This window comes from Anolis sagrei, chromosome 3, assembly GCF_037176765.1.
Source record: "Anolis sagrei isolate rAnoSag1 chromosome 3, rAnoSag1.mat, whole genome shotgun sequence".
In the NCBI taxonomy this organism is placed as follows: Eukaryota; Metazoa; Chordata; class Lepidosauria; order Squamata; family Dactyloidae; genus Anolis; species Anolis sagrei.
In genome coordinates this window covers 36536250-36563037 of record NC_090023.1, presented here as the reverse complement: position 1 = coordinate 36563037, position 26788 = coordinate 36536250, and the positions used below count along the sequence as shown (strand labels likewise).

The window sequence follows — 26788 nt, the reverse complement described above, 5'->3', positions numbered from 1 at the left end:
TTCCCTTTTCGTACTCTTCCCTTCTTTATGAGTCATGGTCTTGTGATAGCCATTTACTTAATGGGCATTTGGAATGACCCACCATAGTATAGCAAAATGCTAACCTGACAATTATCTGGTTAGAAGGATTCCTCTTTCCCAAATTCATGCAGAAGGTGAGAAGGAGGATTTTTCGCTGGCTAGCTCATGTTTGCAAAACGTTTCAGCAAATTGGTTCAGCTTTGATGTGGTTTTAAGGAGCTTTCCATGGTGCTGAATTTTTTTTTATCGTAAGGTAGACCAGAAATTGGTAAAGTGGATTGCCTGATACTGCAAACCTTAAGACTGAAATCCTATTCCCACTTTCCTAGATGTATTCCCCAGTGAACTAATAGGGATTACTTTTGAGTAGACACATAGAAACCTCTCCCTTCGGGGAAATATATGAAAAGAAAATTTGATTATTGGAACAAATTGGATGGTCGTTGTTTTTTACCCCCCCCCCCCCCCTTCACAATTCAGCTGTGTTTTGGAAGTGTTCAATCTGAATTCTGTCCTTGTGAGCTAGGAATATTAATTTTACTGGTTCAGGTAGATAGGGTGCAATGTATTTATTGTGCTGGCTATGGAGGGCCACAAGAGTAAAGATGAAGATGCCATACAACAAGGGAACCACTGATCGCATAGGGAAGCTGATGAGGAAACACAACATACAAACAATCTACAAACCCACCAAGAAAATCCAACAAATGCTACGTTCAGCAAAGGACAAGAGGGATCCTCTCACCTCTGCAGGAGTCTACCGTATACCATGCAGCTGTGGACAAGTCTACATAGGCACCACCAAACGCAGCGCCCAAACAAGAATCCAGGAACATGAAAGGCACTGCAGACTACTCCAACCAGAGAAATCAGCCATAGCAGAGCACCTGATGAACCAACCTGGACACAGCATTTTATTTGAGAACACAAAAATGCTGGACCACTCCAACAACCACCATGTCAGACTACACAGAGAAGCCATTGAAATCCACAAACATGTGGACAATTTCAACAGAAAGGAAGAAACCATGAAAATGAACAAAGTCTGGCTACCAGTATTAAAAAATTCTAAAATTAAAACAGCAGAGAGAAAAACAGGCAGGGACATCTAATCACCTTTCAAGAAGAGTTTGCTCCAGGCACAGTCAGCCCATTGTATGCTAATCAAGGTGGTCAGTTGAAAAGATTCACACCTAGCCCAACTTACAAAAGCCTTTTGTCTCACCCTGGTCATTCCACAGACATATAAACCCCTTTTTTCCCAGCTCCAGCAGACCTCACCCTCTGAGGAAGCTTGCCATAGATGCAGGCGAAATGTCAGGAGAAATGCCTCTAGAACATGGCCATATAGCCCGAAAAAACCCACAAGAACTGAGTGATTCCGGCCATGAAAGCCTTCGACAATACATTAATCCTGTAGTAAAGCATGATATGATAAGTAGCAGCAAGGATCTCTGTGTGGTCCTTTAAAGGTCTTCCCCCATCAACACTGGCCAAATTCAACAGGTAAAACTATTCTGGGGAGAGAGGGGGGGGGAGAGTATTGAACCTGCCTATCACATAGGTGTTTTTTTTTAATGTGTGTCAGTAGCAACTTGCGAAACTGCAAGTTGCTTATGGTGTGAGAGAATTGACCGTCTGCAAGGATGCTGCCTGGGGATGCCCAGATGCTTTACCATCCTGTGGGAGGCTTCGCTAATGTCGCCGCATGAGAAACTGGAGCAGACAGATGGGAGCTCATCCCGTTCCCCAGATTCAAACTGCCAACATTACGGTTAGCAGTCCTGCTGGCACAAGGATTTACCCCACTGTGCCACGCACAGGTGGCTCCACATAGGTGTTAAGAATGCAGGACTTCTCATGAGAGATAGAAATGCTAGCTCAGCACAAAGAAGGCTAAACCCACATGGATCTAAAGTCAGACAGTTTAAGAATTAATCTGGAAAGACTTCCCAAACAAACATCCTCACCTGGAATACTGTGCCCAGCTCTGGGTGCCACAAGCTGAAAGGTCTCCGGAGAAGGGGGACCAAAATGATCAAAGGTTTGGAAACCAAGCCCTATGAGGAATGGGTTAGGGAGTTGGGTATGTTTTGCTTGGAGAAAAGAAGGTGGAGAGGGAACATGATAGCCATGTTTAAATATTTGAAAGGATATCATATTGGGAAGGAAACAGGCTTGTTTTCTGCTGCTCTGGAGACAAGGACATAGAGCAATGGGTTCAAATTGCAGAAAAAGAGATTCTACCTAAACATTAGGAAGAACTTCCTGATAGTAGTAGAAGATGCTGCCTCTCTGGTGATTTTAAAGCAGAGGCTGGATGGCCATCTGTCAGGAGTGCTTTGATTCTGTGTTCCTGCATGGCAGGGGGTTGGATGGTTCCTGTGCTCTCTTTCAGCTCTATGATTCTAACCCCTTTGCCCAATTTCTATTGGAGAATTGGGGGTTTAGAAGGTAAAGATTTCCTTCCTGCCTCTATCCTTTGCATGCAGTCCCTTTTCTAGGTGTAATGCATTTCTTCTAAGTCAACACTAGGGGTCTGCTTCAGGATTCAAGGGCATAAAGAAATCTAACAGCATCTTTAAGGCTACATGGGGGAAAGACATTTCTAACACAAGGTTTCACATACTACAATCTTGCATTTGATGCCTCTCTAGATTAATATATCTATAAATAATGTGTGTAGTGGTGGGGAATAGAAAGGCAAAGAATTGGAGTGGTGGCATGTATTAATTCAATGGTGGTCATAAAGAGTATTTAAAAGGGCAAAAGTAGGAGGCATGTTTTGAATACAAAAATACAGTGAATCTGCACTGTAGAATGAAGGCAGTTTGACACCACATTAACTGCCATGGCTAAATGCTATGATATCCTGGGAATTGTGGTTTTACAAGGTCTTTTGCCTTCTCTGCCAGAGGGTACTGATGCCTTAACAAAATACGAATCCCAAAATTCTATAGCATTGAACCATGGCTGTTAAAGTGAAGTCAAACTGCATTAAGGGGTTGCTGTGGCACAATGGGTTAAACACTTGTGCTGCTCAACTGCTGTCCTGAAGGTCGGCAGTTTGAAGCTGCAGGATGGAGTAAGCTCCTGCTGTTAACCCTATCTCTTGCCAACCTAGCAGTTTGAAAACAGGCAAATGTGAGTAGATAAATAGGTACTGCTTCAGTGGGAAAAGGCAAAAGATGTTCCAAACAGTCTTGTTGGCCACATGACCAGGAGGTAGCAAAACAGCTTCAAAATGGAGAAAAACACCTTCCCCAGAAGCCAGAAATGAAAAAGGATAACCCTTGGCCTTGTCTGTGTTCGTATGTCTCATGGTATGTGACTGTAGGCATTGAATGCTTGCCTATGTCTGTTGTAAAATGCTATAATCTCCTCTGAGTCCCCTAAGGGAGAAGGGAGGAATATAAATAAAGTATGTTGTTGTTGTTGTTGTGGTTGTTAATTCTACAGTATAGATGAATCCATGGACAAGAAAGTAAACACATGTATTGTGAAGAGGAATCTTTGTCTGCTGTGTTAGTATGGTTGCAGAAGATAAAATATTGTAAGTCAGACACAAAGAGAATCGTTTTGTGTGTGTAGTTGCTATTAAAGCAAGTGTTCTAATGTATGCAATACACCAAAAAATGTCTCTGTTCAAACTACTAACAGATGAAATGTGTTGACATATTCACCTGTTTCTCTTTCCAATTTTTCTTTCAAATATTTTTGTAAGTAATTGCTAATTGAAGGTCTAAATATTTAAGAAGGTTGAACCGGTCTGCAACTGGCTTTGAGGTACTGTATTATCATTTCTAATGTCAGATTTGAATCCATTTAAACCATGGCATACAAACTGTCTTTTGTGTCCAAGGAAGATACAGGAACAAGATTTTGTTGCATATTCAGATGCTACTTTTGCTCTCCCCCCCCCCCCCCATCTCTATTGACAGCAACATTACAGGACTTAACAATGTGACCCACAACATGTAATTCACAGGGTACAGAACATAAGCTTTGGATGCAGAGATCATGCCTCTATTGTTGCTACTGATGAGATGAACAGTGGACTCTTCTGCTGGGGTTTGGTTCCAGGATTCCCCATGGATATCAAAACCTATGGAGATCCAAATCCTATTATATGAATAGTAAAATGATGTCCTCATAGAAAAAATCAAAGTTTCCTTTTTTGGAATTATTAATTTAAAATACTTTCACATGGTGGATGTCAGGAATTCGTGGGTGCAGAATCTGTTAGTACAGAGGCCAACTGTACTCTGCCTCAAAGCGTCAGTCTATCTTAGCAAGAGCTAAATCTAGCCAGTTTACAGCCTATTCTTTCAAATACAAGGTGGCAAAAACAATGGTGACAAGCCACCCAAGAGCAGCCTGGCACAGAGCAGACATGCCTTGGCAGCTCTCATGCACTTCTGGATTTGTGACAGCAGATGGTAGACTCGAGCCACTAGAGAAACTGAACTTGTGACCCAAATCCAGAAAGAGAGAGCAAAAAATCCTCACTGATGCCATGAGTTTTCTAAGGATGACAACACATATACACACCTTCCTATTAATCAAAGAGACCTCACCTGCCTCAGACAGCATGGGCAGACATGCTGCATATGGGCCATTTGCACAGAAGAAGAGAAACATCCATCATGACTACAGTAGTAGAAGACGCAACAGGTAATGGAGAAAAACAACAGAGGCCTGCTTGCAAGTTTCAGATTATTAGTACTTATAAATGCCTACTAAACTTGTGTTAGCTCTAATTTGGGATGCTTCACTCCAGCTGTACATGAAGTCCCTACATATGGCCATGGAAAAAAGCCTATTAAAGCCTATTTTAGCATGCTCAGACTGTTGTTTCCCTACAACCTTTGCCCTTGTTTTACTTTTGCATTTAAACCAGGAAATACTTGGGGAATATGAATGTGTCTAGTGCCCTCAACTAGAACATCTTGATGCATTAGGCTATTATAACTATGCTGATGTGGGAAAAAGATTTCTAAGCTATGACAGAGGAAAAGGTTGGAGAGTTGGTGTGCATCTATATGGTGGAATGAATGCAGTTTGAGCTCACTTGAACTGCCATGACTCAATGCTATTGGATTTATAGGGATTGTTGTTTTAGAAGGATTTTCGCCTTCTCGGCTAAATAGTGCTGTTGACCCGCCAAATTATAAATACCAGGATCCCATAGCATTGAGCCATGGCAACTAAAGTGGTCTCAAACTGCGTTCATTTAACAGTTTAAAGATTGCTTGGAGTCTGCCTCCCTTTTTCCAGTGTGTGACACTGGAAAAAGAGCAAATGCCAGCATAGCCCACTGTCAGGATTCTGAATCTGACCTTTAAATGGTCGATATGTTGAAGCTATAGTTTAAATGTTCTGCATTAGATCATAAGAAATTGTATTGAAAGTCTACATAATGCACCCCACACTCTAACTATCTGTTATCTATGGCCCCTCAGACATACACTATTCCATTTACTTATCTCGCCCAGATTTTATCAATTTTATCCTATGCATTTGGCCCACCCACTTGGTTTTTATTTTTCTACCATTTTATGTTGTGTTTTGCTTATTGTATATTTGTTATGGTTTGCATTTTATTTTGATGTTATTACTTGTTTGTTGTTTTGTTTTATTGTAACTTTTGAGCCTGGCCTCATGTTAGCTGCCCTGAGTCCTCTTTCGGGAGATGATGATGATGATGATGATGATGATGTACATCCTTCTGTCATGTTAGTTAAATATGTGTAGCAGGAAGCATAATTTGTGTTGAATGTTTAACTTGGAATCCTGCTTTTAACATTCTGGAAGGGACACCAAAATCTTCCATGAATTCAATGACAAATTGTGGTCCATGCCTTAGTTACATCAAGATTGGATTACTGTAATGCACTGTATGTGGGGCTGCCTTTGAAGGCAGCTTGGAAACTGCAATTGGTCCAAAGATCAGCAGCCAGGCTCCATTACTGCCAATAAGTTTCCAGTCACAATTCAAAGTGCTAGCTGTTATCTATAAACCCTAAACAGCTTGGGATCTGTCTATCTTCATGACCACATCCCCCCCCCCCCCAATGAACCGATGTGGGCTAAGATCTGCTGGTGAGGCCCTCCTCTCGGTCCCGCCACCATCACAAGTGCGGTTGGTGAGGATGAGAAAGAGGGCTTTCTCAGTGGTGGCCCCATGACTTTGGAACTCCTTTCCCAGGGAGATTAGACAGGCCCCCACACTGTTCTCTTTTTGTAGTGAGTTGAAGATGTGGCTCTTCAATCAGGCCTTTGAGAATATTTAGCCTCTAGTTGTCCTGCATAGCAGTCACATATCTTGCACTTAATCCCATGCCCTCTCTTCATTACTGCAGCTGGCACTTACCTTATTCCTAATGTTTACAGCCTAGCAATGGTTACAGTAATTTACCACTACAGTTAGAGGATCGCAGCTTGATTGAATATGATGTTTTAATATGTGTTTTATTTTATTGTGTTTTATAGTGTTCACTTTTATGTGTCTTTTTAGGCACTTTGTGCTGTCCATAAGCCACCCCAAGTCCCTTTGGGGAGATGATGACAGGATATAAGAATAAAGTTGTTGCTGCTGCTGCTGCTGTTGTTATTTACTTATTCCCCAAGTCCCATGGAATGAGTTTCAAGGGATCCTTGAGATGATATAAAAGTCCTCCCAAAACTTCATATTCTCTTTAGTTTACTTCCTGGTGAATATTAGATAGCTGGCTGGATGGATAGCTGCTTGGATGGATGGATAGATGGATGGATGGGCGGGTGGATGGATAGATGTACAGATAGGCAGGCAGGTGGATGGACAGACTGATTTCATTTGAGACTGGTCTCTGTGAGGTAAAGCAATTTATACAATTTAATTATATGCAAAATTTTGTGACAATGGGTCCACAGCTTTCACCAGATTCCCCAAAATGTCCAAGATTCCCAGAACTGAAGCACCCCAGACCTTGATTTTTTCATTGCTAACATTGTGAGCTCTTAAGAAGTTAAATTCTCATGTTATATTTTCTGTAAACTTACTGTATCTCTCATTACTATTTCTGCCCAATCCAAATGCACATATATATAATTTAATAGCTGTATATGCAACCCAAAGGAAGTCCTCATGTACTGGGATAACCATTTGTTCCTCATCATTAACTGAGAAAACAGACATGTGCACACACACAATGCACAAGCGATGTAACTCCCAGGGCCTCAATTACATTGAACAACTGATAAAACAGTGGATTGTGTGAGCAGAGGAGTGGGTAAAATTTCAATTCAGACAATGGATTTTTATGTGGCAATCCCTTGCTTGAGGCTGGGAACACTGCATTGGAAATGGAATTTATCCAATTTATCTGACAAAAAGAGCAATGATCTTTGTGTGACTCTAGCAAGGAAAACAAACAAGAGACAGAAGGAAAGATATTTTTTAAAACGTCAGTGGCCAGCCTGTCCTGATTTTGGTCAGATACAAAAGCTGAGTAAGAATTACTGATGGAATTTATGGGTACATCTTCATACTATTCAATATTCTGGCTGTGATATGTTCTCTGTTTTTTTTTTTTTTTGTTTTCGTTTTTTTGAAGGACCAATGATATGGTAAGAGTGGATTTCATACAAACAGTAGACCAATCTTCCTAACAGTGAAATAGATTCTTTCAGGCATTGGTGGGCAGATCCTAACCAGCAGCATTGTTCACTGGAGCATTCTTTGAGATCTAGCCCCTGAATACCCCAGCTAGTCCCAACAGAATAGCCTGATATCTATCTTTAGATCAAGCTATCTGTATATTAATCTGTCTCAAAATAACAGTCCAATCTTTCCAAATTCTGGTGGTGTTCCCTTCTCCAAAATCTAGTATATAAGCAAAATCTTGTGGATGTTGTGTTAAATCCCACAACCTAAACCCTGCGTTCAGAGGAACATGACTAGATGGGCACAAAGATACCTATAATCCCATCTTTCATGTAGGAAAATAATATGCAGCCTGTGTTATCAGATTTCTTTATACAAAGATAAATAAATAAATTAATAAGGAACATTTAATTATCTTCTTCAATCAAATACTTGAAAGTGACAATACCTGAGAAAACCTCAGAAGTTAAATGAGTTGCTGAACTGATTTTTTCAAGCAGAGTTATAAGTCTAGACATGGTTTGAAGGCAGGGAGAGAAGAAAGAGAAGGAAGGAGTGCTATATGCACCAGTTCACCATTTTCAAAACAAATAAATGTTATATAATGATTCATATAGATTTAAGAGTTAGACAGAGAGATTAAGGAAGTGCCACAATATAGGTTTTCTTCTGTCTCCAATGTGGCAAGGTCATGATTTTTTTTAAAAAAAGCATTCAGATTCTTCTTCATGATGCATGCAACTTGCAACATTTTCTTTTGCCATGCTTGATAAAGCTTTCTACAGAAATCACATTGTGAATGTCTAAAAGCTCAGAAATATATCTTCCTAAGCTTTTTAAAAACTCCCCTTTCCTTCCTTTTTTTCTCCCACTTGCCTTTGGACCACCCAAGTTTTCCTTATCCAAATTATTTCTCTTCTAAGAATGCTTGCCATGACTCTGTACCTCCAAGAGACAGCTTGGAGGAAATATGGCTCCTACCTACAATTCTTTCTGTTCCATCCATTGATATTGAGCCAGCTATTTGCATGTCTGTCTTTCTGCCCCATGGTAAATGCAATTGAGCAAGGGAGTCCAGGAGCTGGAACCACTTTCACCTTTTGTATTATTTATGGGAAAGGTTATCAAGACTCCTAAGAGTCCGGTTTGGAAAATGACTGCTTCTTGGAACTGATTATTGGAATGCTCCCCTTCCAATAGGTTTCAAATGGGGAAAAATGAGTGTAAAAGTGATTATTATTTTTTTCATGTCAGGAGTGAATTGAGAAACTGCAAGTTGCTTCTGGTGTGAGAAAATTGGCTATTTGCAAGGACGTTTCCCAGGGGATGCCTGGATGTTTGATGTTTTACCATCTTTGTGGGAGGCTTCTCTCATGTCTATGTGTGGGTAGCTGGAGCTGACAGAGGGAGCTCAACCCACTGTACCCAGATTCAAACCACTGACATCTTGATCATCAGTCCTGCCGGCACAAGCTTTAACCCATTGTGCCACCGAGGGGTCCTTGTTTAAGTGATGGAAAATATTGATTGACTTCAATTCCCATCAGACCCATTTAGTGGATGACAGCAACTGTAGTTCAATATATAAAAGGCCACAAGTATGGAGTAGCTAGTAGAAATCTTTTGCTAATCATTTGAGAGAGAAACGATAAGATTAATTCTGTAATCTATCTAGGAGGCAGGTAGAAGACAAATTCTGAAATCTCTAGTCTTCTACTCAGTTGACTTTAGCAACAAAAAGAAGAATGAGAATAGGTTCCCCACTGTAGAATTAATTTTCTTTTTAATATACAAATGTGCAAAAAGATTGTTTAAGGAAACACACAACAAGCTAGAACATGCAATTCATGAAATATTTGGAGTGAGATCCTGCATCCATGTTCTACCTGCAGATTTTGGTCCATGCAGGGGGCAGCCTCCAAGAGCAGATCACATTCCCATGGACATTTAGTAGCTTGTGGAGGATGTGGGATGCCTAGACAGCATTCAGCTGCACGTCTGATACAAGAGGAAACTGCAGCTGTTGTCCTCCCAATATTCAATCAAATACATTGCAGCCATCTCCCAGGTGCCCCATGTCCTACCCCAACACTAAATGGCGCTAAACACTCTTCTCCAGCCAGTAAATACCTGTAAGGATGGAGCAGGGAAACAGTTCAAGAGGGGGCAGGATACCACCTTGCACAGTATCTTTAAAATCTGTATCATGCACAATCCAGCTATGCATGCATAGGTCACCAACAGGATTCCATCTCTGGGATCTCTTCTTTCTAATGTTGTCTTTTATTAGCATTTGTTAGCGATGTACAAGAATGGAGCTAGAACCAAGTTATTGCCAGGCTAAGGTGTCTTTTTTTTTTTTAAGCTAAATTATTTTAATATTTATTTTATTCTTTCAGACTACTATGATCACTTTGATGCCAATCATAAGGAACATTAACTCCACTGCTATATTGGGATCTCAAGAGCAGGAAAGGATCATCATATCATCATCATCATCTCATCCCCCAAAATGCTTTTCCAGCTGCTTCCATAAGGGAACATCAAAGGGCTAAGACACCGCCAAAATTCAAGTTACTGAGTTTAATAATTCACATGTCAGCTCATGTCATAGTCATCTGATTTGCTTTCTTTTAAGAACCATTATTTTTGTAATTGTTGTTTGCTCAAGCTTTGAACAGAAGACAGTTGCACAGTATATTATGCAGGTAGTTCTCAGCTGTGCTGACTTTACTAGTTAATAATTACTATGCATTGTTTCAATCTGTTCAGAGCCATCTTGAAGATCATTCAATCAAATGGTGGGGTATTTTATCCTGAAAGAAAGTAAAACCATTCAAGTAAAATGATAATAATCAGATTATGAACAATGTTTGGAAAGTAACTTATATCCATTTGCAGTTCTAGAAGTGGGATGAGTGGCTCAGTAAGGAACCCTCAATGGCCTCCACTTGGAAGGCACTAAGTGTCCAACCCTTGAATCCTCTCATTTGCCCCCTGCCTGTCTGGGATCTACTTAAATCATAGAATCATAAAATCATAGAGTTGGAGGAGACCAACCCCCTGCCATGAAGCAGGAAAATCATATCCAAAGCCACCCCCCCCCCACCTGACAGATGGCCATCCAGCCTCTGCTTAAAAGCCTCCAAAGAAGGAGCCTCCAACACACTCTGGGGCAGAGAGTTCCACTGCTGAACTTATCTCACATTCAAAACGTTCTTCTGAATGTTCAGGTGGAATCTCTTTTCCTGAAGTTTGAAGCCATTGTTCTGCATACTAGTCTCCTGGGCACCAGAAAACAAGCTCCCTCCTCCCTATGACTTCTCCTCACATATTTATATATGGCCATCATGTCTCCTCTCAACCTTCTCTTTTTCAGGCTAAACATGCCCAACTCTTTTAAGCTGTTCCTCTGAGGGATTGTTCTCGAGACCCTTGATCATTTTAGTTGCCCTCCTCTGGACACATTCCAGCTTGTCAACATCTCTCTTCAATTGTGTTGCCCAGAATTGAACACAGTATTCCAGGTGTGGTCTGACCAAAAGAATAGAGGGGTAGCATGTAGTCTGATCAAGGCAGAATAGAGGGGTGGCATGGATTCCCTAGATCTAGACACTATACAGGCCAAAGTCCCATTGGCTTTTTTAGCTGCCACGTGACATCGTTGGATCATGTTTAATTTGTTGTCTATGAGAACACCAAGATAACAATTACTCTTTGGGGGCTGGGAGTTTTAGCCTCAGAAGAAAGAGCTTTAAAAAGTTGTGTTTAAGACTATAACTCTCAGGATCTCTAACCAACATGTCCACAGGATAGGGATTCTTGATATTATTTTTCAAAAAGGCAAAATTCCCAAATTGTAATCAGGGAAGTTTAGTGAAGGTTTCACCAGAAGGCTCTCAGTTGAGGAATACAAACATTATCATATGCAAGGTCATACTATTTGTTCATCCACCCATTGTCTTCTTTTGTCTAATGGATCTGTCTAATGGCTCTTTCAGGTATTTAAAGAGGTGTCATGTTGCATCAATTGTACTGTGTAGTTGCACCCTATGTAGGCAATAGGAGCTTTAGGAAAAAATATGCATGAATTTTCAATCCTGCCTTTTTGACTTTGGCCACACTTACCACTGGAAAGTGTTCCCCTTAGACTCTCTAAAATTTAATTTGGCCCTTTGGATGGAGGAAGCGGAGGAAGCAACGAAAAATACATAAGACAACTATTTCCCATTTTATATGAATAAAAGTTTTATTGAATGTTTTTTTTAGACAATTAGAAAGAACAAAGAGGAGAGCGAACAGTCTCATGAACAGTAGAACCAGAAAGAGCTTTCTGAGCACTGGAGTACAAGCTGCTGTGAGCAGCATTTGTTGGAAATGTCTCTTATATTTCTCTTTGTTATAAAAGCAGAGAGAGAGAGACAGAGAGGGTGTGTTTTTTCCTCTATTTTTGCATGATGTTTCTCAAAAGCCACTCTTACCTACCCCCAACCTCCAAGTAAATAAAGGGAAAAAAACAAACAAACAAACAAAAACCAAACGGCCGTGAGCACATGAGGAGAGAGAGAGAGACTGCTCCCTGGGAAAGGTGTATAAATATGGCAGCCATCTGTCTGCCTGGTGTGCTCAAAAGTCGATTAAACAAGTTGTGTTTGTGGTGTGTGTCTGTGGAGGGAGTGGATCAGCAGGGAGGGGGTGGGTGGGAAAGAGAGCGTTGTTTGTTTGTTTTAAAGCAAAGAAGGCACAGAATTTCAGCTAAACCTCAACCCCAGTGCAACCTGAATGTCTCTCTCTGCAGCAGTAGCAAAGGAGGGCACAGAAAGTGCACAGCTTGGGCAGAGAACTCTTTTTAATAGCCTCTCTGTGGCCATGTATGTATTTGTGTGTAAGTGAAGAAATAAGTCAGGGCAAGGCAGAGTGGAAGCGGAAGAGCAGTACAAGTCGATTTCAAGGAACCCCATTTCCAGTGCATGTCAGAAGGTAGAGGGCATGGCTGTGAAACAAGTCACCCCCTTTCATAGTGCTGGGGTTAGATTGCAAGGATGGGATTTGTCAGTGCAGAGAAGGAAATCCTGTTAGGAACTTCCAAGGGAGTGTTTCCCTTTAAGGAGTTCAGTGTGTCAGCATTACAAATGAGGCAAGTATAGAGAGTGGGACTCAGAGAGGTGCCCCTTGGCTCTGCCTCCTCGAGGTATTAGGAAATGACCCCCTGTTGCTCCAAGTTCCATCTTGGGCAAAAAGACCCTTGGTGGTGGTGTTTTTTTAATTCTGTTTTTTTCTAAATCCTCAGATTTGAGTTAAGGCTGTTGAAATTGCAAGAGTAAAACCTGTGAAGCCATGTAGGCAAGTGAAACAAAGAAGATGGCAACAGGACCTCTTGCTAGCCTGTCCCCATTGGGTGCCTCTCAGCAATGGCCACATGGTTGGGGGGGCCACCATAGCCCTGAGCCATCCTTTGCTTCTCCTTGCTTACTTGCTCTCTCTCGTTCCCTTCCCCAGTACTGTCACAATCATCCAAAACACCCAAAGAAGGGAAGGTGAAATTTGATGCCTCAAATGCATGAATGTTCAACTGTCAGCCTGACCATGCAGGCCAGCCCCAAACAGCCTTATAGGGGGACTCTGTCATGCAAATGCCAAAGCTTGGAAGCCAAGCTCTTTGACAAAGTTAAGCCACACATTCAGAAAAACACACAGCAGCTCCTGGAAGCAAATGGAGGCTTCAGCTTTCCAACCCCACCACCCCATTCCCAGCACCTCTCCCTCCCCAAACTTCTCCTCCTTCCCATAACAGCAAACAGCAGAAGCACATTCTGGCACCAAGCAGCATGTCAGGGAGCAATGCTTGGAGGGGAGGGGAAAACAGTTTCCATGGATGTGGCAAAGAGGTGTTGGAAGCATCTGAAAAAGCCAGTGCAAGGGGAGAACATCCAGTATGGGAATGGGGGAAGCAGGAGAACAGGAGAGAGGGATGGAAAAAAAGAATTACAGAAGAAAACATAACCCTCAAACCAATTCCGAACCCAATCCCGCCCACCTGCCCTGAGCCTGGCTCATGATTTTCTCTCTGACTTCTTTGAGCCAACATCTTGCCTGATTTCATCATTTCTTCTCAGCCAAGCTTTTTTTTTTTTTTTTGTCAACTATAGGCTGCTGAGCTCTCCCTTTTCACAGCCTATCCATCAACTGCTGGGCTTTTCAAACTTCCACTGCAATGGTTGTCCTTGTGGTGACACCACCACCAATTCCATGGTAGGTAGAGCTTAGAAACCAAGTATGGCATCATCTCCCATGACACCTTGTGTGGCCCTCTGTTGGCCTTGGCACATTCAGCCGCAGCTGAGGAGCCCCCTGAGATCATGAGGGTAGGAAAGCAAGGGAGGGACTGTCACACCATTGAGATTTAGTTGATGGGGTGGGGGAGAGCACAGAGGAGAAACTTGTTCTTCTCCTTCAACTCAACACTGCAGGGAGGAAGAGCAGGGTCTCTTGTTTTGTCCATGTCTTCACACCCACTCAGTGCAACAGGTTCTCATTTGCCTTAGAACCATGGCTGCTCCCTACACCAAAGAGCCGGCTCGACTTTGCGCTGGCACCATGACAGGCACAGCTCCTATCCTCTCTAGCGTTGCCTGGCTTACTGCATAGGAGCGTGTGTGCTGGGGTCTTGGTTTCCGGCTCACTGAGCCATTGCTCCTAGCCATCTCCTGAGGAGAGGGGGCTGTATTGGTTGTTACCACCAATGTCTTGGGTGGAGGGGGAGCTGGGTGGCCTCCATTGGCATAGACGGGACGGGTGTTGGTGCTTCCAGAGCGGGAAAAGGATTGGCGTGCATCATTGTTGAGGCGAGTAAAGGAGTCTGTTGCATGGTTTGCTTTGGGATCATTCCAGTACCGACTGTTGTAGGTGTTGGATGAAGTGAGAGTGTCATTCTCTGATGAGGAAGCATCACCATGGAATGCTTTTGTAGAAGAGCATTTCGGTGGAAGATCGTCCTCCCTAAGGAGAGAAGAATTTATTATGAGGATTATTACGAACATATTATTAGCACATTTTGTCCCTCTCATGAGGGACAAAATCCCCATTCCCATTATTTAAAAAACCCAAAGTTTCCCATGTTTTGGTGGAAACATAAACAGAGAAAGCAAAGACAACATACCCTAAGATATCACCACTTTGACATCACAATCATAAACCTTACATTTCCATTTTTTGTGCCGATATCTCAGCATCATTTTGTCAAAGCTGAGAGATAAAAGAACACAATAAAAACTTATATAGCACAGTAGAAATTACCACTATTGGTCCAACATTCCTGGAATCCTTTTGGTCTTATTTCCCCACTATGGAAGAAAGGATTCCCTTTGTCCCCACAAAACTTGCTTCAATTAAGGGTCAATTTTTGTATAAACAGGATTGGTGGCATGTGGCAATATGCAACTTTCATGCCAGTGAGTCACTGAATAGTCTGACCAAGGTCCTGAACCCTATTCCCTAAACAGATCCAGCTTAATAGTTCCATTAGAGTTCTGACTAAAACTTAATGTAGGTCCACTTCCCTACTAACATGGAATCCACTATGCACTGACAATGAGTGTATTTAAATGTAATCGCTGATACGTAAAACCTAGAGATAAGTCTTATTGGATAGTCTATTTAACTATCCATCTATCTATCTATCTATCTATCTATCTATCCATCCATCCATCCACCCATCCATCCATCCATCCATCCATCCATCCATCCATCCATCTATGGTGCAGCTTAACTATGGAAGGGCTTGACACGTATCTGCCAAAAATCTAAGAACGAACCATTCTTAGAAAAGAATTCAAGAAGATTCCTTGCAGTTCCTCTAGGAATCATCATGAGATCTATTATCCTCAAGTAACCTGAGTTGTGATAATTGAATTTGAAAGAAAGGGGCAGACAAGGGGCTTCCCCAAGATCAAACCTTATCTCGTTGGGAATCTCCTCCTCCTCTTCTTCCTTGTGTTTGTTCTTCCAGTAAAAGAGTGTCACAGCCACCAAGACAATACAGATAATGAGCACAACTGCCCCAGCAGCAGCAGCTCCAGCAATCAGGCCAATGCTCCGGGGGTGAGCTACATGAAAAATAATATATAATAAGTGTAAATGTGGAGGTGGGGGAGGGGGAGATCTCAGGCAAGTTCAAAGACTTTCAGCACCAGGAGAGATCAGTGGTATTTCCTAGCTTGTCATTTCATGTATGATTGACAATTGCTCCATTGGCCCACTTCTAGGACCTCAGGAAACAGTTAAGAGAGAATCATTTTCCAGAAAGGATTCAGGGCTTCTGGGCTTTAGCAAAGTTCTGACATTTTCCAAAATGAACCAGAGATCTCAGGTGCGTAAGTGCTATATGTTCAGAGGATTACAACATAGTCTCGTGCAGCTTAGCACATAGGATGGGATCTTGGATTGGAATATATTCATGTACTCCACCCCTTCCTCTCATAAAGCAGTACTTTAATGGGAGCCATGGTGCAGGAGAAGGCACCTATTTCTTTCACTCTCTGTTGCAAGCTGATTCTTTATCCAACACACCATCTCATTAACTACAAATAAAAGCCATGTAGGCACAACAAAGACCTGCATATCCCCTTCTCTGTGGCTGATAAAGGCTCCAGAGTAGTGATTTGGACTGGGGTCACAGCATATGCATTTTGGAAGGACAACACCAGGATCTAGCCAGGATCCAAAACATACCAAAGATGATTTTAGGGAATAAAAAATGATATGGAGGGATGGATACATGGATTACCCATGTAATTCAGCTTCAAGTGTTTGATACACAAAGGAGAAAAAGAGCCACCACGGCACTAAGGATATCTAATTAACTTTAGAATGCTCCCAATATCTGGTGCAAAGCAATTGGTCCAAAATTCAATTTTTCAGAGCCTTTTTTAGTAAAATCTAAAGGTCCTTCCCATTTTTGTTATATCTAGTTAGTAATCCACTTTCTTTTGCATTGAGGGGTTACAATATGTAACTGCTTTCAACTATCATTCAGGTCAGGTGAGTACACATATGGAATTGGTAGAGAATTCTCAGAATCTATACTGAGGGGATTTTGGAAACTGCCATCAAAAATTAACTTTCCAAATTTTGGGACAGAATGCTCCTTGCATAACAGAATACTATTCTATTTCCCACATTTGCTAAAACCTCAAGTCACAAAGATTTCATTAATGGTGGGACAAGCAAACCTGTCAAGGAGTCATCTAAGGCTTCCAGATTCTACTGCAGTGAAGACTAATTAGAGCTCATCTCTTACAATGGAATAGACACTGGGATGACAGAAACAAATACCTTATCCCTCGCTTCCCCATATTTGAGTGATGAATGCACTGGCTTCCTATGAAGAGGAGAGGAAGCAGTTTACTGCTCTTGAATGGCAATAAACTATTCTTCTTGTATCTGATTTCTGTGTTGCCACTGAACAGACCATCAGTTTGACTAAACTATATTAAACAACTAACACCAAGTTGTTCACTATCAATGACTTACGTGCAATCACTTGAACTTCAAGGGAGCAGGTGCTGCTTCCAATGACATTAGAAGCCACACACTGGTAACGTCCGGAAGATACAGTGCTAATATTACGCAGAACAACTGTACCCTGAACTTGGTCTAGGTGGAAAGAAGAAGAAAAAGAAAATTAAATAAGTTCCAGTGGGAAGGAAATATAATCACTTCCACAAGAACACTAAAAGGGCAAATCCAGGAAATGGTAAATTCTATTGCAAGACTCTTAAGAGATAAATTAGAAAATAACCTTCAGATGAAAGCATCAGACACTGATAAGCTTAGAGTTTAAGCAGCTTAGACCGGACATTTTCTTTTTAAAGATTATTATTTTTATGTATGTGAAAGCTTAGGACTAAGTGAACAAAGCAAGAAACCTAGCAAGGGTCATCAGAAATTTAAGTGTCAACCTAACAAGGGCCTAGAGCACAACTATCAGTTACTCAGCCTTTTTGGTATGAGTGGCAATTCTTCGATGGATTTAAGACAGGGGTGGACAACTGTGGGAGAAATGAATAAAATCATACAATTGGAAAAGAATTAGAAAGGGTCCATCCAGTTGAACCTCCTGCCATGCGAAGTTGGACTGTATGACTTATGATAGAGGGTTATCCAGCCTCTGCTTTAAAATCTGCAGGGGGTAGGTTACTACATTCCAAAGCAGTGTATCCCACTGTCAAATAGCTATTACCATCAGAAAGTTCTTTCCTAATGGTTAGCTGGAATCTCTTTTCCTACAGTTTAATTTGGTTGTTGAATTGGGGCAGCAGAAAACAAGCTTGCTCTTTCCTCCATGTGATACCACTTCAAAGATTCAAACAAGGTTATCATGTTCCCTCTTAACTTTCTCTTCTCTCAGCTCTCTTAACAGCTCCTCATAGGGCTTGGCTTCCAAATCTTTTGGAAGCCTTCTCAGGACACATTCTAGTTGTCAATATCCTTCTTGAATTTATTGTCAAAGGCTTTCATGGCCAGAATCTCTGGGTTGTTGTAGTTTTTTCATTCTATATGGCCATGTTCTAGAAACATTCTCTCCTGATGATCTGTCTGCTTCTGTGGCAGGCATCCTTAGAGGTTGTGAGGATGCCTGCCAAAGATGCCTGCCAAAGATGCAGGCGAAACGTCAGGAGAGAATACTTCTAGAACATGGCCATACAGCCTGAAAAACCTACAACAATCCTTCTTGAATTATTGTGTTCATAACTGGACCAGGATACCTATACCTACCAGAGGGCTGCACTAGCAAGCCAAATGCAACCAGAAGTTAAATGATGTTCATAACTGCTGGGAACCTAGAATGTAGGACTAGAAGCTGACTTTGAACAACACAGTACACAAATAACTTAGCTATTTCACCATATGATGTCTCAGGTACTATTTTTTTCAGCACAAACTAGCATTTCAACAGCAGTAGTACCAGCAAGAGAAACCTCCACATAGTGCAATGTAAGGTCAACCTGAAAAATCACAACATGGCTGTTATACAGCAATTATATCACTGCTTCATCTGTGTCTTCAGATTTACTCCATATACTTGTAAAGAATCAACTATTAATCACAATCTGCTAGTCAGGCAACAGGAATACTAATGATTAGTCAACTCAGAAACTGAGATGTATGATCAATATGTGGGCTCAACTACACCACAGTCTGGCAAGCCAGCTATGGTACAGAGTTAAAGTTGCACATGCACTTATTTCATCTCGACAAAAAACCAACTAATCCCAGACTCAGTTTGCTTTAGATCAAATTACGATACAATACATGAATCTTTTGCACTACATCGCAATGGCAACATCTCGTGCATTTGATTTTACATCTGACAATTTGTTTTCTGGAAATATGGCCACCAGTATGTTAGGTGTGTTTAATAATAATTTTCAATAATTTTATAATTAGAAATTCCACTAGAGGGCACCCAGAACTTTAAGCTCTAATGTCTTCATGAAAGCAACCTAATACTTTCCCTTAAGAATTTTTTTCTCTGCCTTTATATGCTCATTATACATCTACGAAATCTTCTTCTGCCATATTCTTATGGGCTGGAATTGACACTGGGTTCTCAAAAGGCAATATAGGTAATATCCAAGTTTAGTATTTGATTACTATGTCAGGATATTGGTTGTTTGCTTGATGGTTGTTTTTATGTTGTTTTATGATGTTGCTCTATAAATTTTACTGTGTTATATTTTAAACTATGTTTGACCAGGCTTGTCCCCATGTAAGCCACCCCCAAATCCCTTTGGGGAGATGGTGGCAGGATACAAAATTAAAGTTGTTGTTGTTGTTGTTGTTGTTGTTGTTGTTGTTGTTACAAACAAGATAGGTTCTGTAGGTTTGTTCTTAAATTGAATGTGTATGTAAGTCAGAACAGGTACATTTTTAAGTATAATCCCAGCCAAATATATATAAATATTAGGCCTGGGCGGTTTCGTTTCGTTAATTCGTAATTCGTTAATAATTCGTTAATTTTTCCAATTACAAAACGATAACGAACCATTCTGGAGCAATCATTAAAAAAACGAATTTTTAAACACGTTTTGTAAATGCTTCGTATTTCGTTATTGTATTTGTTTCGTTATTGTTCTGAGGTAGTTTCGTTATTATTTCCGCATGTCTGGGCCAGTTTTATGGTTTAATTAGTGAAAAAAAATTATAATATCACACCAACAGTCAAGAACAGAGGGAGAGGGAAGCTTCAGAAGTTTTTGGAGGTTTTTTTAGCGTATTTCGCGGTCGTGTCCGCCATTAACGAATCGATTTGTTATTGTTTCGGAAATCGATTCGTTAATTTTTTACCATTTATGAAATTTAGTAAATATCGAACTTTTTCAAAAGAAAATTTTGTAATTATTTTCAATATCGAAACAAAAAACCCCCCCAAATACAAATCGATTTTAGAAACAAATTTTTGCGTTGTTACCCAGGCCTAATAAATATATTAGCTTTTGATAGGATGGGGAAGTGTGAATATCCCTGTGGTGCTTGTCTTGTTGTCTGTGTCCCTGTTCAAAAGATTTCACCTCCCTTTCTGCCACTGTGAGAAACAGATTTTGTTGTGGAAACAAGGATTGGTGAGAAAGCTTCAGTAGAGACACCTTTTCCCCATGATAACTCTTTCAGGAGTGAATTTCCCTTACAAGGGATAGATTTCTCACTTCCTGTTGTCTCACCTCTGTTCTTAACTATGAGTCACTTGTAAGTTGGATGTTTGTAACTAAGGGACTGCTTGTATACATCCCAAGAGAAGAAAGCTCTAAACCGATAATCAAAAAAGCTTTTAACACTACTGAACAGAGTTAATTGAATAGTATTGGATATTACAAGAAACATAGTGGATACAAAACAGCAGAAACCTACAGGCAGTACAATATAACAGAGTATTGTGACTTATGAGGCCACAAAGGGCAACCACATAGATGTTACAAACAGAAAATAAAGGAATTGAAACTATAAATTATTTTGGCAAAGTATCAAATAGCCAATATGCATTTCACAGCAACAACCAACTATGGGCAGTAGAATAAACCTTGTGCAATGATTGTAAGGATATAGGTAGCCAGATAACACTTGTTGTTGTTATTTTAATTATTTATTTCCATCACTGTACATGGCATTTTACAAGTAAAAAGAACAACAAAACAGTTCCCTGCCCTCAGGCTTTACACTCTAATTAAGACATGACACACACACACACAAAAGGGGGATGGCGGTATGGGAGGGGATAAAGCCCAGCAGATGTGCTGATTTATACAGTTATAAAACAACAGCAGATTCAATATTTATGAATAGTCCTAGAACCAAATATTGAATTTCACAATAGAAGCTGACACTATATTTGATACTGTTGAAATGATTTAGGGTTTCCATTCATTTATTCGGTGTTTGGAATATCTATATAACTGTCATGGACTTGAATGTGGCCTTATCAGTTGTGATGTTCTCTTGTTTTGTATCTCCAATGTTTCTAACAATGTTATTCACTGTCCTGTCAACACTTTTTTGATGATCTCTCTGGAGCGCTAGTGTTCTGCTTGTTTTGGAACACTCCCTTGTTACCTGCTGTTTGTGCTTCTCAAAAGCAGTGAAACACAGGCTCTGACAAGTTGGTAAGACATGTTGCCATCTGAAGATTTCTCAAGCAAAGTATATAATGAATCAGTACTACATGGCTGGCCAGCAGGCAAGAAACTGGCCATAAGACCTTCAAACAAAACAATGTTGTGGATATTATTATTATTATTATTATTATTATTATTATTATTTTACTGACACAAAAACACAGTATGTTACAGAAACTGAGTTATATATGCTGGATTTTGTATCACAAAATCACAAGTCGAACACTTCCCAAGGATCTAGGACTGTGTGATGTAACAATAAACATTGACATTCTGTAAAGATTTACAACCAGCAAAGATAGGAATTTTTTTTTCTTTTTTGGTCTAATTGCTTACATAATTTAAATTAAAAAGTGGGATAATGTTTGCTAACTATACATGAAAAAGGAGAAGGTGGGATGGTCTGGAATTAACAATAGGGATGTAGATTGGGTTAAGGATCAGGGATTAATTGATAGGGATTATTATTATTATTATTATTATTATTATTTTAAAAAAAGAAAATTAAGCCAGGAAGGGTGAGTAATGTGAGATTGTTATCTGACGGATAGGAGGATAGGAGGAGCGGATGCAGGGGCCTCTGTCCATCGTTATTCTCTGGATGGGTGCAAGGATTCTTTTCCTAGCAACCTCCTCAAGGAGGAGGGGGTCATGGGTTCCAGAGGAGGGGTTGTTTTGGGGTAGGGATCTGGGTTCTGTAGGGATATGGGATAATATAATGGGAGGGCCTGCGACAGAAAGTTGTGAAGGTAAACAACTGATCTATGATGGAGGAAATTAAATTTTTGTCGGTCAACATAAATGGCCTATCTTCTCCGGTGAAAAAATATAAACTGGCTAGAATGTTAACTGAACAGCATGCTGATATATGCTTAATGCAGGAGACTCATAAGAAAAAAGATAAGGAAAAATTGTTACACTTAAAGAATTGGGACTTACAATTTGAATCAAGAGGATCAAATAAATCCAGAGGAGTAGCAATCATAATAAAGAATACTAACAGTTTTGTACTAGAGAAAAGGATATCAGATAAGGAAGGGAGATTTATAATGATAATGGGAAAATTAAACAATAGTGATATCTCTATTGCAAGTGTATATGCGCCAAACAAAAAACAAATCAGTTTCATAAATAAAACATTTGCCAAAATTGAAAAACATGCAAAGGGCGAAGTAGTCATTGGGGGAGATTTAAATACGGAGTTATACATGAATAGAAGAAGCTTAGGGGTTAGTCCCCCAAAGTTAGAATGTAAAGTCAATTTTAAAAAATGGAATCTAATCGAGGCCCATAACAGAATAGGTGAAGAGAGTATGGCACCAACTTTCTATTCACACAGACACTCTAAATTCACAACTATAGACTACTTCATAGTTGGAATTAATAACTCTAGAGAAATTAAAGAGATAAAAGTAGGGAAACAATGGCCAGGAGATCATGCTCCGATTTCGCTTAAATTGGGAGAATCTGTAAGGAGACTCACAAAGAAATGGAGATTTAATCCAAAGGTAACTTTCAAAGAAAAGGACAAACAAGATATTAAAAATCAGATAAAAGAATTTTTTTTAATAAACAGACAACCAGAATTAAAAGAAGAGTTAATATGGGATGCTTTTAAAGCTACTATTAGGGGTACATGTATCACTAAAGAAATTGGGATTAATAAGAAAGAAAAATCCACTCTTGAAAAAACTAGAGGTGAGGTAGAGAACTTCCTCCAACAATTTCAAAATCACCCAACAGCAGAAAATAAGACAAGATGGATAGAGAAAAAACAATATTTGGAGAATTTAGAAAAAATTGACACCACCAAAAAACATCTGTGGATCAAAAATGATTACCAATTCAACTCCATCAATAACTCAAAAAGTTTGGCCAGATTCCTAAAAAAAAGACAAGCTAGAAAGAGAATACTAAAATTAAAAGATTATAGGGGTAAATTAAAATCAACAGATAATGAAATTAGAGAAATTATGGCAAGTTTTTATGAGAAACTTTATGATGATAAAAATACAATAGAACAAGAAGTATATTTACATGAAAACATAGACTATCACTCACAAATAGAATTAAACAACACAATATCAAATTCAGAAATTGAAACAGTAATAGACAGTTTAAAAGTGAACTCAGCTCCCGGGCCAGATGGCTTTACCACAAATTTTTACAAAATTTTTAAAGGGGAAATTACTCCAAATTTGGTCATACTTTTCAATAAAATCATGGAAGGAGGTAAAGTTCCAGACTCCTGGAAGTACTGTGAGATAATAACAATTCCAAAACCAAATAAAGACGAGACAGATCCTAATGCATATAGACCTATCTCCCTTAGTAATGTAGATTACAAGATCTTTACAAAAATCATAGCAAACAGAATAAGAGAAAAAATCCCAAAAATAATTCATGAAGATCAACATGGATTTATAAAAAATAGGAAAATAGCAGACCCTATCAGGATCATTCTAAATACTCTAAGTCATGCTACAGTTAATAGATCCAAACTGCTTATAGTAAAGCTTGACTTTCAAAAAGCATTTGACTCAATAAACCATAAATACCTGAATAAAATATGTGAGGCAAGTGGAATGGGGGAAAAATTATGCAAAGTAATAAAAGAGATATACAGCAGAAATAAGGCAGTCATAAATGTAAATGGGGTTGATTCGAGACAAATTAGTATAAAGAGTGGAACTAAACAAGGATGCCCACTCTCTCCACTATTATTTGCATTGGCCATTGAACCTTTAGCAAATTTAATTAGACAGGACCAAACAATCAAAGGATACAAGGCGGGCAAAGAAGAAATAAAAATAAACCTTTATGCGGATGATGTTATAATAATTTTAAGCGACGTGAAAGAGTCGCTAAGTTCATTGGTCAAATTAATAAAGGAATTTGGGGAAATCTCAGGGCTTGCAACTAATTTAGGTAAAACAGAAATTCTCCATAAGAATTTAACATCGAAAGAACTAAAAATCGCCCAAAATATTATAGGAGTGAAACTGGGAAAGAAGTCATTAAAATACTTAGGAGTAGAAATTCCAAAGAATTTAAATAATATTATCCAATCAAACTTCAACCATTTATGGAAATCTACAAGCAAAGCACTTAAAACCTGGGGGAAGAATTTTCGGGACATCACTTCTAGACTTAAAATTTATAAAATGAAGATTCTACCCAAATTCTTATATTTATTTCAAAGTCTGCCAGTAAACATCTCGGCAAAACTCTTTAAGAAGTGGGACAATTCCATCAAGAAATGGGTAGTGGGAGGGAATAAAAATAGAATTTCTAATTTTATATTCTATGGCACGCAAGAAATGGGGGGATGGGGAGCTCCATCCCTGGAGCTGTATTATGAGACATGCCATATCGCTAAATTAATAGAATTGGAATTGGAAGGGGGGAGAAAATGGGTGAAATTAGAGAAAGAATTAAACGATTGGAAAAAGGGCTCATTTATGGGAGAAAAAATTGATAAAAAAGAGCTTAATAAATTAAGAGAGGGCCCCCTCCTCTCAACATTGTATGTTTGGAAGAAATGGCAAAATAAATTACAAATAAATAAAATAGATCCCTTTCCACTAGAAACCCTAGAAAATAAAGATAAAACATTTAGGAATTTAATCAGGTCCCTGAAAGAGAATGGAATAAAGAAGGTAGGAGACCTCTTGAAACCTAATGGAGATATTAAGAAATGGGATGAGATAAAGGACAAATGTGGTTCAAAGTATTGGATAGCTTGGTTGGGCTTGTCGAAAAGAGTACAAGAAATAAAAAAGAAAGAAACATCAGAAGCTCCATTGGATAGAATAATAGGTTGGAAAATAGAAAAAGAGAAAGGCATTATAGGGGAAATATACAAGGAACTAATAGCCTTATCCTACAATACAAAACATACTTTAGTAGAGGCCTGGAAACAGGATATAAATTTTAATGAAAACTTAGTAAACTCCTGGATCAATAAAACTCAAAAAATTAAACATCTAAGAATCAAAGAAACACAAAAGAAAATAATTTCAAAATGGTATAGGACCCCCTCTCAATTGGCTCACATTATGAAAAACACTTCTAACAAATGCTGGCATAAATGTGGGGAGACTGGGACTTTCTCACACATGTGGTGGGACTGCTCTGAAATCCAAAAATTCTATAATACTGTTAGAGAAGTAATAGAGGAAATAATAGGGCAAAAACTACATTGGGATAAAGCTCGATTTCTGTCCCTCAACATAGAGGTAAAGGAGGGAAACAACGAATGGTCAGAGATATTGAAATTTATGATAGCTGCTACACATGCCACAATCGCCAGAGGTTGGAAAGATAAAACAAGGTGGGACATGAAAACTTGGTGGTCTTATCTTTCTGAATATTTAATTAGCGATTTCATTTATGAAAAGAAAAATAAATATTTGAATATTCAGTCAAGACAAGATTGGTTTAGAAAATGGTCTTGTTTAATCGAAAAAACGGAAGGAAAAGATAGGTACAGAACTTTAAATCAGGCCTTCCAGACAATTAAATCAATGAATTGATTCAAGTAACCCAGATGGGGGTGGGAGGGAGGTGAGGAGAGGGTGGTAAGGGTGGGTGGGTGGGGAGGGGTTTTTAAAAGGGTGATTAATCAAGATTTATGGTTAAGGGAAGCACAATTGGAACCTGTATCCTAGACATAAAAATTGTAATCAGTTTTTGATATTGTCTTTTGATGCTAAGGTTCATATTGTATTGTTTTGTTATCCAAAATAAAAATTAAAAAAAAAAACAATAAACATTGACAAAATCACGATCTGTCAACTGCAAAAGGTCACCTTACTTGGATCTGTGCGCATCATTCGAAAATACATTGTTGTTGTTGTTATTATTATTATTATATTTATATTTATACCCCACTTTATCTTTCCCGAAGGAGACTCAAAACAGCTTAACATAAAAAAAATAGCATACAATTTAAAATATAGAAACCTGAAAACATTAAAACAGAATTAAATATAAATAGTATTAAAAATTTCACAGTTAAAAACTATCTAAACATATTCAAAGTTAAAAACTGCATAATTGTAATCTATATGAGTGGAAGGATTACCCCCACAAATTAATTCACAGCTTGTCCAAATATTCAAGGTAAGCTATTACAACAAGGAGGGTGGGGGCATGGTTGTGCAGTGGGTTAAACAATTAAGCTGCAGAACTTGCTGACCAGAAGGGTGTTGCTTCCAATCCATGGGATGGGGTGAGCTCCCATTGCTAGCTCCAGCTTCTGCCAACCTAGCAGTTCGAAAACATGTAAATGTGAATAGATCAATAGGCACAGCTTAGACAGGAAGTTAATGGCGCTCCATGCAGTCATGCTGGCTACATGACCTAGGAAGCATCTACAGACAATGGTGGCTCTTCAGCTTAGAAATGGAGATGAGCACCACTTCCCAGAGTTGGACTTGACTAGACTTAA

The 26788-nt window shown here is 39.4% G+C and overlaps 1 protein-coding gene across 1 annotated transcript in view; it reads right to left on the bottom strand.

Moving 5' to 3' along the window:
* Positions 1–13102: 13102 nt before the first annotated feature.
* IGSF11 (immunoglobulin superfamily member 11) overlaps positions 13103–26788 on the bottom strand; it is a 254314-nt gene continuing 240628 nt past the window's right edge. Inside the window, exons 5-7 of the mRNA XM_060770792.2 lie at positions 17198–17320; positions 15621–15771; positions 13103–14665 (exon numbers count right to left, since the gene is read on the bottom strand). Of these exons, the coding sequence (XP_060626775.2) occupies positions 14227–14665; positions 15621–15771; positions 17198–17320 (713 nt within the window). The 3' untranslated portion in view covers positions 13103–14226. The remainder of the gene's footprint in view (positions 14666–15620; positions 15772–17197; positions 17321–26788) is intronic.